Source organism: Cyprinus carpio, chromosome B4 (genome assembly GCF_018340385.1).
Source record: "Cyprinus carpio isolate SPL01 chromosome B4, ASM1834038v1, whole genome shotgun sequence".
NCBI classification, from domain to species: domain Eukaryota; kingdom Metazoa; phylum Chordata; class Actinopteri; order Cypriniformes; family Cyprinidae; genus Cyprinus; species Cyprinus carpio.
In genome coordinates this window covers 12,445,071-12,461,994 of record NC_056600.1, presented here as the reverse complement: position 1 = coordinate 12,461,994, position 16,924 = coordinate 12,445,071, and the positions used below count along the sequence as shown (strand labels likewise).

General features: G+C 34.7%; 1 protein-coding gene across 1 annotated transcript in view; it reads right to left on the bottom strand.

The window, feature by feature from the left end:
- The window catches only part of col7a1l (collagen type VII alpha 1-like), a 58,812-nt gene that overhangs the window by 2,884 nt on the left and 39,004 nt on the right, over window positions 1-16,924 (bottom strand). Inside the window, exons 66-108 of the mRNA XM_042722633.1 lie at window positions 16,813-16,875; window positions 16,647-16,664; window positions 16,530-16,565; window positions 16,396-16,434; window positions 16,269-16,304; window positions 15,300-15,434; window positions 15,022-15,123; window positions 14,650-14,895; window positions 14,379-14,486; window positions 13,998-14,042; window positions 13,301-13,369; window positions 12,833-12,880; window positions 12,597-12,641; window positions 12,428-12,475; window positions 11,472-11,525; window positions 11,327-11,383; window positions 9,560-9,637; window positions 9,400-9,453; window positions 9,218-9,256; window positions 8,257-8,769; window positions 7,876-7,911; window positions 7,397-7,423; window positions 7,246-7,305; window positions 7,001-7,126; window positions 6,796-6,867; window positions 6,657-6,692; window positions 6,491-6,550; window positions 6,188-6,232; window positions 5,528-5,563; window positions 4,983-5,018; window positions 4,836-4,892; window positions 4,604-4,675; window positions 4,425-4,496; window positions 4,230-4,265; window positions 4,022-4,102; window positions 3,728-3,781; window positions 3,485-3,645; window positions 3,293-3,356; window positions 2,359-2,475; window positions 1,589-1,666; window positions 1,432-1,485; window positions 1,298-1,346; window positions 87-287 (exon numbers count right to left, since the gene is read on the bottom strand). Coding sequence (XP_042578567.1) covers window positions 87-287; window positions 1,298-1,346; window positions 1,432-1,485; window positions 1,589-1,666; window positions 2,359-2,475; window positions 3,293-3,356; window positions 3,485-3,645; window positions 3,728-3,781; window positions 4,022-4,102; window positions 4,230-4,265; window positions 4,425-4,496; window positions 4,604-4,675; window positions 4,836-4,892; window positions 4,983-5,018; window positions 5,528-5,563; window positions 6,188-6,232; window positions 6,491-6,550; window positions 6,657-6,692; window positions 6,796-6,867; window positions 7,001-7,126; window positions 7,246-7,305; window positions 7,397-7,423; window positions 7,876-7,911; window positions 8,257-8,769; window positions 9,218-9,256; window positions 9,400-9,453; window positions 9,560-9,637; window positions 11,327-11,383; window positions 11,472-11,525; window positions 12,428-12,475; window positions 12,597-12,641; window positions 12,833-12,880; window positions 13,301-13,369; window positions 13,998-14,042; window positions 14,379-14,486; window positions 14,650-14,895; window positions 15,022-15,123; window positions 15,300-15,434; window positions 16,269-16,304; window positions 16,396-16,434; window positions 16,530-16,565; window positions 16,647-16,664; window positions 16,813-16,875 — 3,463 coding nt within the window. The remainder of the gene's footprint in view (window positions 1-86; window positions 288-1,297; window positions 1,347-1,431; window positions 1,486-1,588; window positions 1,667-2,358; window positions 2,476-3,292; window positions 3,357-3,484; window positions 3,646-3,727; window positions 3,782-4,021; window positions 4,103-4,229; window positions 4,266-4,424; window positions 4,497-4,603; window positions 4,676-4,835; window positions 4,893-4,982; window positions 5,019-5,527; window positions 5,564-6,187; window positions 6,233-6,490; window positions 6,551-6,656; window positions 6,693-6,795; window positions 6,868-7,000; window positions 7,127-7,245; window positions 7,306-7,396; window positions 7,424-7,875; window positions 7,912-8,256; window positions 8,770-9,217; window positions 9,257-9,399; window positions 9,454-9,559; window positions 9,638-11,326; window positions 11,384-11,471; window positions 11,526-12,427; window positions 12,476-12,596; window positions 12,642-12,832; window positions 12,881-13,300; window positions 13,370-13,997; window positions 14,043-14,378; window positions 14,487-14,649; window positions 14,896-15,021; window positions 15,124-15,299; window positions 15,435-16,268; window positions 16,305-16,395; window positions 16,435-16,529; window positions 16,566-16,646; window positions 16,665-16,812; window positions 16,876-16,924) is intronic.

The following is a 16,924-nucleotide window of genomic DNA, read 5'->3' as shown; positions in this document are numbered from 1 at the left end:
TTCCAGGCCCGATGACAAATAATAGGGATGATATCATAAGAGAGAAACCGTTATAACATATTGGTTCAAAGCGGGAATATACCTACTTGTAACGTTGCCATATGCTAATGTTGGCTCAGACTCTGAAACAGCAGGATGAACTGTAGTGGTCTCGTCCTCTGACTCTTCATCCCACACTTTGGGGTGGGTGAGCAAGAACGGAGAGGCAGAATCTGTTCTTCCCTCTTCCCTTAGGATACTCCCATCATCTGGATCATTGGTGTTCACCATAAGGTGTATTTCCTTTCCTTTAGTTAGAAATATGACCATGCTTTAGTCAAACGTCATTAGGCTAACATCATTAAGTCATTTAATTTCATTCAAATGGACAGTAATTCAATTATTTGATTTATTTTTTTAAACCAGAGAAGTCATTACTTCAATAAAATTATAAAAACAGTCCCATTTTTTGTCAATGTAATTTTCGTGACTTCCGAACATGGAGTTCTTCACAGGTTTCCTTCGGTAAGAGAGACCATAAAAACACAACAGATGGTGGAACCTATGGGGTCCTGAGGCCTTCACAACAGGGGCCTCCAAATACACAAACTCACACAAATACACAAACACACACTTCTAACCACCCACGTACATGTGTTAATGAAGCTCTGTTATTCAGTCATAATTTCACTTTAATGGACTGCAGTACAGTGCACAAATTAATAGTTCTTTATGGAAGTAGAAGCCATATTTAATTGAACATGAATAGACAAACAATCTATTCAGTGGGTTGTATTGTTGTATATCTTGACATTAATTGTTTAGCTAACAGTCAGATCAGATACAGTAAGACTATATGCACTGCAAAAAATGAGTTTGTTACTCAGTGTTTTTGTCTCGTTCCCAGTACAAATATCTAAACATTCTCTAATCAAGATACATTTACTTCAGAAGCAAAATGACTTAAATATTAGGCCTTATTTTCTGGAAAAAAAAAGTTTATAAAGTTTATTCTTAAAAACATCTGTCAGTGGGATAAGAAAAATAAACTCTATTTAGAGGGAAAACTTTTTTTTTAACCCCACTATATATAGTTTTTGTTAGATATACAAAATGTTTTTTATATATTTAAATATAATATAAATTATATGAATATAAATATATACATGTAAATATTTTCAAAATGTATACTCTGTGTAATATATATGTATACAGTATGTGTTTTGTTTTCATTTGCGGTAAATTCAATATGAAGTCCCTACTAAGGTCCACTGTGTTTAATATTTGCTCTTTGCAACTTGCATACACACAAACTCACCACACTTCACAACCACCTCCTTTGTCACAAGATCCTTCACTTCCTCCACCTGAACAAATAGGAAAATATAAGCATTTAATCACATAGAAATCCTATCTGTAATACATCATAAAAATAGGGCATTGTCAACATACACTGAGTCCAGGCTCCCCTTTTTCTCCTTTCATGCCTGAGGTTCCCACTTCTCCCTGCATAGAGGATATGTATAACTTTAGACTGAGCATGTTTGTGAATAGATTAAGTCCTGATTGAGTGGAGGATACAGTTATTTGTGTGTAGATGCCTTATTACATCCAGGCCTCTGAGGCCAGGAATTCCAGGGGGTCCCCGTTGACAGGCCTTTCCTCTGCCTCTCCTTCCCTTCTCTCCCTGGGATAGATAAAACAATCAAATCAAACAATGCTGGACATGTAGTAGTAATGCATAGAAGCTGCACATCAACACGAAACAACCACTAACCCTGGACCAATCAGATTTGAGCTTGAGGCTACACATAACCAAACCAATGGTTTACTTTATTTTCAACTGAAATAAATATGTTGAATAATATTTTGGCTTTTTAGTACAGAAAAGCACCAGAGTGATACTTTACAATGATGTTTAATTCATAAACTTTACTCAGAAAATGCCTCATGTTTTAAGATTGTCTGCTGATTCTGTGCTGAAGTACAGCTCACCTTTACTAAAGAGACTCTGTGAGTGCAGCTTGCTGAACCCTCTCCATTCCTATCAGCATCAAGAGATGCCTAATTGTGGCTAAAGGCGGCCTTAGCGCAGTGTTTAGTATGATAGCTCAAATCTTCATCCCAGCAGAAATAGCTCCTACCCCCCGTCTCTCTATTTCTCTCTCATCCTGTCTTTCTTGGTGTTAATTAGTGCCTTGTCCTCCTCCATGGTTTCTCCACATGGGATTGAGTGAGATATGAAGATGGCCCTAATTACACTGGCTTGACTATTTATCCATCTATCTGTGAGGTCTGATGAATCACACAGAGGAATAATAAATTCAACTCTATTATCATGTTGATATTACTGTCTAAGTGTAGGCAGGTCGGTCATACCTTTGGTCCCACGTCACCTTTAGGTCCAACTGGACCAGGCCGACCCAGAGCCCCATTAGTTCCTGATGCACCGGGAGATCCCTTAAACCCAGTGAAACCTGGGAAACCAGTTGCACCCTGCAGAAGAATGGGTTAAATAAATGATTTTGAATTCAATATGTATTTGACAGGGAAAGATTATTAAGAACAACAGTTCATCCAAAAATCTAAATTCTGCGATCATGCCCTCATCTACATATACTCAAATTTGACACGATGCAAGTATGGTTTTCTAATGTCTATTGTGACATGATATGAACAAATGAAAAAAAAAAAACAGTATTATTTATTTATAGTATTAATATTTTGAATTAGCATTTATTTTTATTTTTTCAGCCCTCATGTTTTTTAATATATATATTATAAATATAGATATATAGATATATATATATATATATATATATATATATATATATATATATATATATATATATATATATATATATAGTTTAATTTTAGTTTCAATTTAATTCAGTTTAATTTTGGTTAATTTTAATGAACAAAAATATTTTCAATAGTTTTAGTTTTAGTGCAATGCAATTTAATATCTACATCTGAATGCAAGTAATTTGTAACAACATACATTTGGGTCTGGTCCTCACACAAATATCATATGACATCATTAGACTTTGAATATATGATTTTAGTTAACGTTTATTATACTTTTATGGTACGTTTTATGGTTTTAGTTTGTTTTGGAGCTTCTGACTTAAATGTGCTTCTTTTGTATGGAAGAAATAATGTGACATTTTTTAAAATCTCTTTATTTGTATTCCAGTTAAACTGGTTTAGAAGGATATGAAGATGAGTAAATGATGACTGAATTAGAATTTTTGGATGAACTATTCATTTTAATAAGAGATTTTTAAATAACAATGGTCCTATAATTTTTTACCTTCTCTCCTTTTTGTCCAGGAGCTCCATCAAGACCATTCAGACCACTATCACCTTTTTGTCCACTTTTAATTTTTTATAACTAAAATTTATCTATTATTTAAATTTATATTGTTGTTGAGGTTATAATTATGTTTTTGTTTTGTATGTCTGTTTTTGTATTGGGTGACCTTTTGGTCCTGGAATGCCAGGCCTGCCAGGGTCCCCAGAATCCCCCTTGTGTTTTACAGTTAAAGGAAATGTTCTTAGTGGTTTATTTAATCCAGTTTTTAATGTAAAATGAAATTGGATTAAAAATACCTGTTCTCCATCCAGTCCTGGACTCCCTATTCGACCAGGGAAACCTCTGAAGCCCTACAGAAAAATAAATGTTGTGAAACAATGGTCACAGACAGATGAGAACACAATAACTAAAGACAAGATTGACATTTCATACCTTCTCGCCTTTAATTCCTGCATCTCCAGGTAAACCAGGCTCTCCTGTCTCACCCTGAACACACAAACCAATGAGTCTAAGTCCATAAATAATGTGGTAATCAAAAAAATTAAAATTAAGAAAATAAAATAAAATAACTCACAGGAAAGCCTACTTAAGTAATTAATCATTCATCTAAATAATGTAGTTAGTAAGAAAGGTTAAGGGAACAGTGTTCTCCCTCTCAGGTACCCCTGTTGCTCAGAGAAAATTTCTTATTAATTAATATTTAATTCAGATTATTTATATTCTCACCTGATCTCCCTTTCGGCCCTGCAGACCCATGTCTCCCTTATCACCTTTCTCACCATCCAATCCATGTTCTCCATTATGACCCTGTGACAAATCTCAGCCAGTCAGTAACATTTAACAAAAGTTATAGCAGCAAAATGTCTTAACAAAAAAAATAAAAAATCTCAAACATTTGTTTTGAAACTATCACAACAAACAGGAAATAGGCTACCTTTTCCCCATTGGTGCCTGGTTCTCCTGGATCTCCCTAAGAAAATAATTATACCTTCACTCCCAAAATGCATTTTCCACAGTAAAAACATTTACCGTGACATAACGTGCCATATAAAACAATGTAATCCATACTAAAAAAAATGCAGTTTCAAGCAATATAGTGCATAAACGTCATAGTAGAGCTAATTTTGACCTTTTGTCCTACTGGACCACGTGCACCAAAAGGCCCCATGCCTCCTTTAGTACCAGCCTCTCCCTTCAGCCCCTGAAATTACATGAAACAAGTGTTAGAAATTCACTTTTATGGTCCAAGTACATGAATCTCTAAAGGTGTCTGAGTGTATAATTCACTCAGAACAGTGTAGAAAATACCTTTGCACCAGGTGGACCATCTTCACCCTTTTCTCCTTTATCTCCATCAAATCCTGGAAGCCCACGTTCACCCTGCCATGTAAAATTCAGACAAACCTTGGCCTGTATCTGTCATTTATACTTAAAAACTCAAACAGCTGACACTTATTGTTGAGTTTGCATAGTCAAGTATGGCCTTTGTGGGAAACATTACAGTGAAATGTTATTAAATTAAAATACAAAAATATCTCACTGGCTCTCCTTTCAGACCCTTATATCCTCTGGGTCCTGGCATGGAGAGAGGACTACCCTACAAAACCAGCAAACCAATATGGTAGTTGGTGAAAGAATCAAAATAAACACGATGCAGGTATTCAATCTGCTCTTATGCTGTCCTTACCTTGTCTCCTCTGTGACCAGGCACACCTTTGTCACCCTGTCAGTCAAAAAGTTTTTTCTTTATTAATTTTGTCTAGGGTATATTCTAAACAATTGAGACTCAACTGATATGTCAGATGGGCTGTTAAATGTTTCTAGGGCTGTAAGTGCTATTGTTTTGATACTACAAATGTTCACTGTATGTGAATCTGTCATACAGTTATGCTGAAGAAAATAAAACCAATATCACTCACAACTGACGCAGATTGTGACGTTAGTGCAATTGTATGTGTGTCAAAAGAAAGTGCTGTTCACAGCAGTTTCAACCATTGAAAGATTGGCTTTAGCAGAGAAAGACTTGACAAGAAGGCACTGGCAAGTCAATACAGAGAGAAGAGAGGCTCTGTGAGCACAGCAGTACTGTCAAAGCTGTCTATAAGTCTTTGAGCTACAGAAAATGACCCTGGCAGATTTGGCTTGGCTATTAATATTTAAAGCCCTTCTACCTTCTGAACTTGTTTCAAATTTCGAATTTCAAACTGAGGTGGGTTAAAAATAGACACTCACCTTTTCTCCTTTCATACCTGTCAAGCCTTTAGGACCTAATTAAAGAGAAAGGTCACAAGATGTTAACACATTTTACAGAATCACAATATCTTACTTTCTTAATACAGTCTATATTGACCTGTTCAATGCTGATCACTGCATGGATGCACGAAAGCTTTTTGACTCCATGTACATTTATTCTTTTAGCTGATGCTTTCATTCAAAGTAACTTAAAAATGTGGGAGAAAAAAATCGAGCTAAGAAAGAAATAGTATAAAATGTAATAACAAATAATATAAAATGTGAGATAAAGTAATTGTTACAAAATCACTTGCAGCATAAAGCAGCAAGTTTTGCCAGGTATTGTGTATCACGTTATATTATCAATGTACTATTTAGCAATAATATGTTTTCTTTTCTAAAAATACCAAAATTTATTGGATATATTTCTCAGATTACATTTCTATACACTAAACCATCAAAACAGTAAACGGTCTATTGCACCATGCAACGTAAACAATGAACAAATCAATCTATAGAACGAATAAATACAGTGAGACAAATAAATATAGAATGAATGAATGAATGGAAAAACTAAATTAACTAAATAAAATTAAATATTTGAGGGATGCTATAGTGACATATGAGGGATTTGAGAAGTTTGAATCACACATGACTTACCAGGAGACCTGGAGGCCCATTGGCACCGACAGTGCCTTTGCCTCCCTTGTAATGTTGAGAAAGAGTTGTTAAAAGCATTTAACACAAAATTAACAGCAAATAACACACACACACACACACACAGAGAGAGAGAGAGAGAGAGAGAGAGAGAGAGAGAGAGAGAGAGATGACACTGTTTGAACACTAGGGGCCAACTTTACTAACAGCTGGCACCAGTATAAACTTTTGGTGTTTAAAAACTACTGTCAGGAATCACTAAAAAAGGATACCTACAATCTGAAAGAGCAATTATCATAGTATTACCCTGCGACCTGGGAGCCCAGGAATTCCTCTGTCACCTGGTTCTCCTGGGATACTGTCTCCCTAGTGATAGCAGATGAAACGTTTCATGCTTGTGTAGATTTATGTTGTAGGGCATTTCAACCTTACCTGGTATCATTGAGCATAAACATTACATGCAATGTCTTACCTTTTCACCCTTAACCCCAGAAGTGCCAGGAGGACCCTGTAAAAAGAACAGCAAGTTCTAAGTTTATTCTAGTTTTTCCACTTTTCACTCCAGACAGAGTAAATGTAGTAAAACATAGAGTAAAATTCAGAAGCAGTACCTGCTGTCCAGGAGGACCAATTGCACCTGGAGTACCAGGTGAGCCATTCTTCCCTCGTCTCCCTCTATCACCCTTTAAAAGCATGGAAACAAATGATTCAAATGATGACAAAAATTCATTCATCCAAGTTAATTTTTTTGTGTTTAAAACAACAAAGTCATTACAATAAGGTAACTACTCAACACTGAGAATGGGCTGACATTACCTTTCTACCTGGCTCTCCAGGGTCTCCAGGCTGACCTCTGTGACCTGGTGACCCCGGGATGCCAGGGTTGCCACGAATACCCTGAATGCCCTGTGCTCCAGGTGGTCCTGGTTCTCCAGGCTCACCCTAAGTACATACCATTCAAATGTTAGTTAGTTAAGCAATCTCTATCATAAACTGTGTTTGGGTTTATGTTGGTATCCTCTCCTTTTTTGGATTGTACTGTATGGGAAATAATCAATCACCTTTTGTCCTGGTGGACCGGCCTGACCAATGGGCCCACGGTGACCAGTTCCAGGTTCTCCCTAAAAAAAAAAAGACCACATAAACAGATCAAAGGGGGCATAAGAAATATGGGATAAACAGTTATTGACACCAAGTTGAAAATGAGTGTACCTTCTGGCCTTTTTCACCAATCTCCCCCTGCGCAAATTCATAAGTGATCAGCCGCTAACAAACACAGTTTTTACAAGGCAAATAACAAAGAGAGTTTGGAAGTTTCCCTTCAGCACTACAATATTATTAAAGACACTGAATCCATTTCAGGAACGGAGGAGTAAAAACAAAGCTCTGGGGCATCAAAGCAAGCGGAAGGGCACTGCTGAAATTCCACCCACCCAGTTTGATTGACAGTAATAATTTCCTAACATTGTGAATGAGGAGGCGGGGATGTCGTATATGTGGGTGAGCTGGAGTCCAATCAGAAAGCAGGAATGATTATCTAACAGACTTTGGTTTGGGAACACACAGAGCTTAGACACTAATAAGAGCTGATGAGAACATTGCTCGAATAACATTATTTATCAGGATGGGACTATCATGCTTTATTAGTAAGAACAGATCGTTCCGACTTATAATGAAAAAAATTGTCGAACCTTAGGGCCTGGTTTTCCATTTTCACCTGGAGGTCCCTGTACAAGAAAGGAAAAATGCACATACAATGCACAATTTATTTACAGATATACATAATAAGACCGCACTGAAAATCTGGGATTAAAAAATGTAATTGAAATGAAAATAACCATGGAATAGGTTCTTATATGTGTATATCAAAATTAAAGAAAGTTCTCATATGGTTCAATCAAAATAGATTGTAATTACAAAATAGTAATTACATTGGGCCCCAAAACTCTAGACTAAAAATCTGTTATTTAATAAAAATTATATGATATGATATGATATATGATGGATAACATTTGTATATTGTGGATATGTTGAATATTTGGAAACCTGTAGACTTTAAAGCACATACTTACTTTAAGGTAATCACAGTGGGAAATACGGGGCCCCATGTCTTCTTCTTGGTCTGTCTCTCCCTTCCTCTCTCTCTCCATCTTCTCTCTTTGTCTCTCCCATTCCATTCTTTGTCTTTGTAACTGTCTCTCTCTCTCCTCCTTTTCTTCTTGCTCCATCTCTGTCTCTCTTTCTAGCTCTCTCTCCCTTTCCAGTTCTTCTTTTCTTTCTTGTTCCAGTTCCATCCTTTCTCTTTCCATCTCCTGTCTCTCTCTCTCCCTCTCTAGCTCAAATTCTTCCTTTATCTCCTCGCTGCCTGTCTCCTCGTCACCATCACCTGAACTGTATTCCTTGGTCTCAGTCACACCATCCTCTTCCTCCATGTCCCACTGTGCCTCAGTTGTCTTTTCCTCCTCAATATTCCTTTCTTTGTTCTCAAGATAGACTTCATCTTCTCTCTCCCCCAGTTCTTCCCCCTCTCTTTCCCTGTACATCTCTGTCACAGTCTCAAGGTCTTTGTTTTCTTGCTTCTTTTTCTACAAGAATGACAGAAAGATCAAGTGTGAGTACTTTTGATTGTGGTTGTATCTCTTTCCAAGGCATTGTTGAGTTGACTTCAGAAATGTAATTATTTTAAAGGAATAGTTCACCCCAAAATGAAAATTTGCTTTTTGTTTTAGATTCGCTGTTTTTCACTTTACAAGACTTTAATTAATGGAATGGAGTCATGTGGATTACTTCTGAATTATTGTGATGTTTTTATCAGCTCTTTGGACTCTCCCTCTGACGGCACCCATTCACCCTCAGAGGATCCATTGGTGAGCAAGTGATGCGATGAAAAATTACTTCAAATCTGTTCAGATAAAAAAACAAACTCATCTACATCTTGGATGGCCTGAGGGTGAAGACATTTTCAGTTTTGGGTCAACTATTCTTTTAAGTTCTATGGATTCCTAATTTTTTAGGTAGATTGAACTCACTCACATTTAGCTTCTTTTTGCCTTGTGCACCTGAGGTAGACCGCTAAAAGAAAATGCAATAACAAAATTTTACTTTGTTCCCTCCATTTCCCTCCATTACATCATGCGATCACTTCTGCAGCTCTCTAAGATGAGCTTATTCAATCATAAGCACTAAATACGTCACTGTAATTCAGTTTTCATCACCTTAGATCCTTGTTTGTAACGGTTTTGTCCACCTGGTGTTCCAGGCATGTAGGCCTGTGGAAGACACACGTGATTCGTGCCTTATTAAGATGCTTATTCTATGTGCAAATGAAATTTCCCTGTCAAAACATTAGGTGGACAGTTATGAACAAGATTTTACCATGTACTCAGATGAAGGAGCACTTCTCTTCACTTTAGATCTTGCCTCTTCCAGGCCGCTATTGTGGGACAAGCTCACCTGTTTATAACCAAGCAGTCTTATAAAGACAGAGTTTCATGTACACTTACATCCCTACTGAACTAAATTATTAAATCAATCATTTTAAATGCTACAAGTGAACTTAGGCACCAAAACCTTATAATGTACATTTAATATACATTAAACAGTGTTATTAAATTACTAGTTTTTTATTAACTGGAGACACTTTACAATAAGGTAAATCATAAATCATTTGATAGCAATATATTTTTTACAGCATTTATTAACCTTTGTTAATGTTAGTGGATAAAATGTTTGTTAGTTGATTAATTAATTTGATCTACAAATCTATTAGCAAATATTAAGATTAACATCAACTAAGATTAATAATTGCTTTAGAAGTAGTGTTTATTGTTAGTTCATGTTATCTAATGTAAAGTAATACTGATTAACTTAACTTATAAATAGGGGAAAATTAGCAAAAACAATTACGAAAGCAAAATTAAATGATACTGATTAAATAAAATATTTAATTTTGGTCTATACTTGATATGGTACCAATTTATTTTATCAATATAATTGAAAAATATGATGAAGCAATCATGATAGTAAAAGAATTAAACACACATAACACAATAAAGACTCAGAAACAGGTTAAGACTGGTTTAGGAAGAACACATTTACTGACAGACATGCACAAAACAGATTAAATATGAAAGAAAAGCAATATGCCATTGAATTTCACCAGTGAAAACAGGTAGCACATTATGTTACCCCAAATGAAAAAGTAAATATGTAGACACACAAAATACAATCTTTTTTCAGTCTTATCAATAAATAAGGAACTGATGAACAAATCGATGTTGAATGAGCTGATGATTTGATTCTCTATTAAAACAACTTGGAATAATGTCAAGAACCATTCATGAGTGTTTTGTGTTGTCACTTTTATATGGATTATAGATGATTTAGCATGTACTTGTTCAGTAGGTGTAAAAACAGCACATTACAAGATCTGTTCTTTATGTTTATACTGAGCTGATCTCTCCTCAGACAGTGCTGGAGGTTCTTCTCAATCTATCAAAGGCACTGCAGCATACTGAACGCTAGTTGTGGTGGAGGCAGCATGGACGAATGACATCAGTCCCAAAGTAATGCCGGCCAGTCAGATCCTCCCCCTCTTTTACCCTTCACAGTTTCTACACACTTGAATGTCTCTCTTACAGAGTTTAGGGGAGCTCCTGTGTTAAGAAAATAAATATATTAAAGAAAACCTGTAGCTGATCTGTAATATCGACTATGAAGAACGTTTAATGTGTCATTCTGCATTGCAAGTGCACAAACCAGAGGAATTATGACTGAAAATCAAGTGCAGTGCATGCTGGGATGCCAGTGTGTTACTTTTTATGTTCTTGAAACTCACGCTTTACATTTATACACTGAAGTTGTCTATTTAAAATGCATCTGAACATTGTTTGCACTGGTGAAATTCACTGATGAAGTGAAGGCAATTATTTTGTCATGCAATAAAAACATATGCAAAACATATGCCAATTAAATGATTCAAACGATTTGATTAATCAGTTGCAATAAGCTAAAACATCCAACAAACATGCTAAAAGAAGGATTTCCAAAGCTCTAGTTAGTTCATGCTTCAAACTGAAGCCACATGCAAGTCTTGGCAAAAGAGGTGGAAGCCAGAAAGCAAAATCACAGGCAAAGTTTTACCTCCTCTCCAGTTTGTGTTGTATTTAGCACTGATATTAATGTGGTTTCACGCAGCTTCTGTAAAACACATCAAATTAGTTCATGTGTATTATATGCAGTACATGTAAACTGCTGAAACTACTGTAACACAGGGTCATAGAATTACCTGCTCTGTGACTTTTGATGAAAGCAGGGGACTCGCTGTTGTTGTGTGAACCATCTGAAAGCACATTGAGAGGACATGTTAAAGTTAGCAAAAAATAAATTATGAATGATCAAAAAAAAAAAAAAAGTATACTAAAACTACTGTCCAAAAATTTGGATCAGTATAAGATTTTTTAAAGAAATAAATCATTTTATGATTAAAAAATGATTAGAAATGCTATTCTTTTTAACATTTCATTCAAAGAATCCTTAAAAATGTACCAATGTTTTCACAAAAAAATATTAAGCAGCACAAGTGTTTTCAACACTGATAATAGAAATGTTTCTTGAGCAGCAAATTAGCATATTATAATTATTTCTGAAGGATCATGTGACACTGAAGACTGGAGTAATGGCTGCATATTAACCTGTAAGAGCGACCATGAAGCATATTTAATGTTCCATTCTGCATTGCAAGTGCACAAACTAGAGGAATCATGACTGAAAATCAAGTTCAGTGCATGCTGGGATGCCAGTGTGTTACCTTTACAATGATGTTTCATTAGTTATTCTTTTTATGTTCTTGAAACATACACTTTATATTAATACATTGATGTTGACTGTTTAAAATGCATTTGAACTTGTGCAAAATATTGTTTAGACTGGTGAAATTCACAGATAAAGACATTATCTTATATATATTTTATATATTTAAATATTAGAATCATTTCTAAAGAATTATGTGACATGAAGACTGGAGTAATGGCTGCTGAAAATTCAGCTCTGCCATCACTGAAATAAATTACATTTTGAAATAAAGGAAAACATAAATCAGTTATTATAATATTTTACAATATTACTGGTTTTACTATATTTTTAATCAAATAAAAATGCAGCTTTGGTAAGCATAACCATTTTCCCCCCAAAAACATCAAAAAGTCTTATCAACCCCAAACTGTTGGTAGTGTATATTCCTACCAGTGTAATCTCCCCTGGAGACTGTGTAATCGGAGAAGTTGTTTCACCCTGTGTAAATTTGAACATTTTTTGAATAGCATTTTTATAGCACATTTTTTCAATAGCATCCTATTAAGCATAACCCATTAAACTTATTAGTAATATTAAAAAGAAAGGTTTACACTCTTACCTCATTTTCTTGTGTGTATATAGCTGTTGTTGCTGAGTATTTTAGCTGAGGACAAAAACAAGAGCTTCAGCTCAGTGCTATAACATATTGTACAACCATATTGTATTATTGATGAAACATTATTCCATTGTAACCTCTATCCATCTAAACTGTGACTCTGTCTGCAGTAGAGCTTCCAGTTGTGTATGTATATGTGTGTTTATTTTGTGATTTGATTTGGTTTTAATAACACTCACCTCCTCCTCCTCTCGAGAGGGAAAGGGCTCTTCTGTGGGCAGCTCATCCTGACATGATACAAACAAAACGTTCAAAAATCGATGTGAAAAGTTCATGAAAAAAAAATGGCTTCAGTGTGTAAAATATTCCCTAAACTGAAAGCAAGTGATGAGAGATTATGAGAAGAATTACTCAACATTAATTAGAAACGTTGTGATTACTGTTTCTTCTTTTGGCTGTGGAGTGGGAGTACTATATTAAGGCCCTGTTAAGTGTGACGTGAATGGTGTGATTGGACTCTCCGGTGTGGGTGTGAGGGAGGGAGATATGAGGTAAACTCAGGTGATTAGCGTAGGTTGACATGTCAGTTCCCATTCAATTAATTATAAATATGTCAACACATTATAGACAAAATCTGATTATGAATCACATCGGTGTATTTGCCATCATACATTAAATTTCACAGTAGGATCATGTGACAGACTTACATCATATTCATATTCCTCATCGTCATATGATGCTTCCTCAACCTCCTCTCCCATGCTGTCTTGACCTTCCTGTAATTTACAGTGGTAAGAAAAATGATTTCTGCCTTCGAATGAAGACAGACGCTAAAAAGGTTTGTTTTGACACTAATGTTTCCACAGAGAACAATCAAACATGTAAAAGTGTCAGTGAGAATAGATTGGAAACACATAAGAGACATGATTTACAGACACATTACAGATTGAAATAAATGACAATATTAGTAAACTTGATTTATGGAGAATGTTAAGTGGTTATAATTTACACAAAATTAAAATTCCATTAAAGTCAAACAGGTTGAAGGTGAGAAAATGGTGACAGAATATTCATTCATTCTTTGTAATTTTAGTGGGAGTATAATGACTGTGATTAATGAAATTTGCAGCATATTAGTAATTAATTATACATTATGATTATGGTTAAAAACAGGGTGCATTTAATGTTTGTTTATAAATCATTTAGGGTTTATTCTTTTTTATATGAAGTACTTAGGCATCTTTAGACAAGTCTATAATAACTCTAGTACATCAGAATATTTAAATAATCACAAAAATAAAGTTCAATCTAATAGTCAAAAAGTTCACATTAAGTCACTATTAAGCTCCCTTGAATATGAATGATGTGTGAATGTCAGGTAAGGTGCGATGATGAAACATTTACCAAACGTTTCCTTTGTCGTTTTTGACGTCCTTTATTTCCTTTGCCCTGGTTGAAAGTTTAACAGTTGAGAATCATCATAATTTATGAGAAGTCTTTAAATAGCAATCATTAGAAATATTTAGAGAAAGTTAGTGGCCATGACATTTAATGACATTTAATATTTAATTTTAATGTTTAGTTCTAATTATGTCTGGTTAGATTTTTATTATTACTGCACAGATTTAAATTTTCACCAGTATATTTGTCTATTTAATAGTCAAAACCTGCTTATGGGTAATTTGACTCTTTATTAATTGATATTCTGTTAATTTACAGTAAGTACAACACTGAACAGAGACTGCAACTCATCTATATCTATATAACAGAGCGAGATCAGTTTACCTTTCCCCTATCTCTGCCTTTCTTCTTCTCTCCAGATGTTTTCTTCCCCGTGTCCTCATGGCTGTGGAAAACTGTCTCCATACTTACCTCTACCTTCCCAGAGCCCAGCTGTGAAAAAGGTTTTCTTTTTTTTAAACTAGCCAATAAATGGAATTACGTTCAAATAAATCTGAAGAAAGGCAAGTGAAGCTTTGCATTTTGTAACTACACTAAAAACACACTAATGAGCTTCAATACAATAAATAAAATTAAATATCACCATTAAGCATACCCTCTCAGAGGAAGTGTTGGTTTGGAGAAATTTCAAAGGTGTTACATCACTGAAGTTAGTCTCCACAAGTTTCTTTTCTTCAACATCTACCAGCTTGTCTTTGGTTTTACTCTGGTTAGCCTTTTTGTGAATAGTAGAGATGTTCGAAAGGATAGGACCCACTTCTTTTTGTACAACAGGCTTCTTAAAATACAAGACAAGGCACCAAACATTAAAAAACAATGACAACTGTATTGCTATTGAACACTATATCAGAACAAATCAGTCAAGTATATCTGAAAATAACTGAATAAAGTATGTTGATGTTTGGTTAGAACTGGATTATGAATAATGGTGCTGTAATTACTGATACAGGAATGAATGTTTGCTTACAGGACTTGGTTCAGGCATCTGCCCCTCTTCAAGATCAGACTCTTCCTCAATCAAATCCGTATCAGGTAATGACTCTTGTGGGTGACTGTACTTTACTGAGCTCTGCAGATTAGAAAGAGGTCTTATGATTCAGATAGACTTTATACAGCAAGAACATTGTTGCTAATGGTGGGTATTTATCATAAACAGAAAATCTATCTGACTAGGAGTTTTATTTTTATTATTATTATAGTAATTCATTTACCTGAGATGTTTTGTAAGTTCAGGAGGCTACTCACGGTGTATTCGGTGATGACGTTTGAGTCCGGCTCCTGTCTGTCTCCTTTCACTCGTCTGATGGTGCTGATCTCATGAAGAAGCTCCTCCATTCCATCCTGAAGCAGCCTGTCAATCAAGGCCTTCAGCAGCGAGAGCTGTGAAAGTGTTTTTTTATTGTAAATGTGGTAATATGTTTTATTGTAGTGTAACATCAATGAAATTCAAATTTGTTACAATTCATATAAATATATAATTTATATGAGATGACAATAAAATGGTTAGTAATGTAGCAATGACTTTTATAAAGAAGTAAAAAGCTCTTGTACACAGTTCACACTATATCCTGATGGGAAATTTAAAATTCTTTTATGACTTTCATTTCTTAGTGAGTACATTTTTATTTAAAAAAAGTAATTTAAACTAAATTAATTTAATTTTAATTAAAATGTTATGGATGTAATGGATGCAGCTTTAATTGGGAATTTTGCCATTATCATGTTCCAAATTTATATTTATATTTTTATTTATAAAGTGTGGTTTTAGTATTAATATTAAATATTAACATTTCATATTAATAAAAATAGTGCATGTGACTAATATTAAATATTAAAGTTAAATATGAAGTGAAAGTTAATCTGGAACCAATTTTATTAGATTCTGATATCAATTCATAAAACACCTATTGCACTAATATACAATGTTGATGATAACTTTTTTTTTATACAATGATAACTTTTTATGTTTTTTACATTCAGTATTCTGAAATCAGTAAAAAATATACAGTCATTTAAATTGGCTTCAAATATTTAAATAAATAAAACATTTCATTCAAGTAATTCCTTTGCATAGTGTTGCCTGAAGGATACAAAGTAACCCTCCTCCTCATTTAAAAAAATAATAATGTAAATTTTAAGTAAGAAAATCAAACATTATGCCTTCAGAACTCCTGCTGGGTTAAAACTAACTTTTTAAAAATACAGCACACTTACTTTAATACCATATGAATCAAACAAGCCTTCAATGTCCTGAAATAGAAGATAAAAATATGTTTACACCACCAAATATCAGTTTTGTAATGAAGTAAATTATGGATAGGCATTGAGTAACCATGCAAACCTTCATTTCAACAGCTCTCCCCGGTGGGCCAGCATCACCCTGTTAAATAATACAGTGCCAGCTATCATTGCTTCTGCAGCATAGATTTATGGAGATAACTTGTGCAATCAATGAGATGTAGAAAGCTTTGATACCTTCTCTCCTTTCAAACCCATGTCTCCTTTCTCTCCCTGCCAACCAAAGGAGAAAAATGACATATCATCTGAGAAGTGTTTCATTTCTTTAAGGATTTTTGGTTAGCTATACTCTACCTTCATCCCAGGAGGACCCTACAAACACAGAAACATACATACACGCACGTAAGAACTGAAAGTCAGTGCAATATAAATGCATGGAAAAACATAAAAGCCCAGCCTTTTTATGTTGATTATTTGATAAAGAAGCTTGTATTCACAATGCTATCAATATGACACTCACCACCGCACCCGGGGGTCCCATTGGTATGGGAAATGCCTTTTTAATGTCCTCAATCGACATACCCTGAGAACAAACATAAATGTAATTTAACAACAGTCATGGTTGCAAGTAA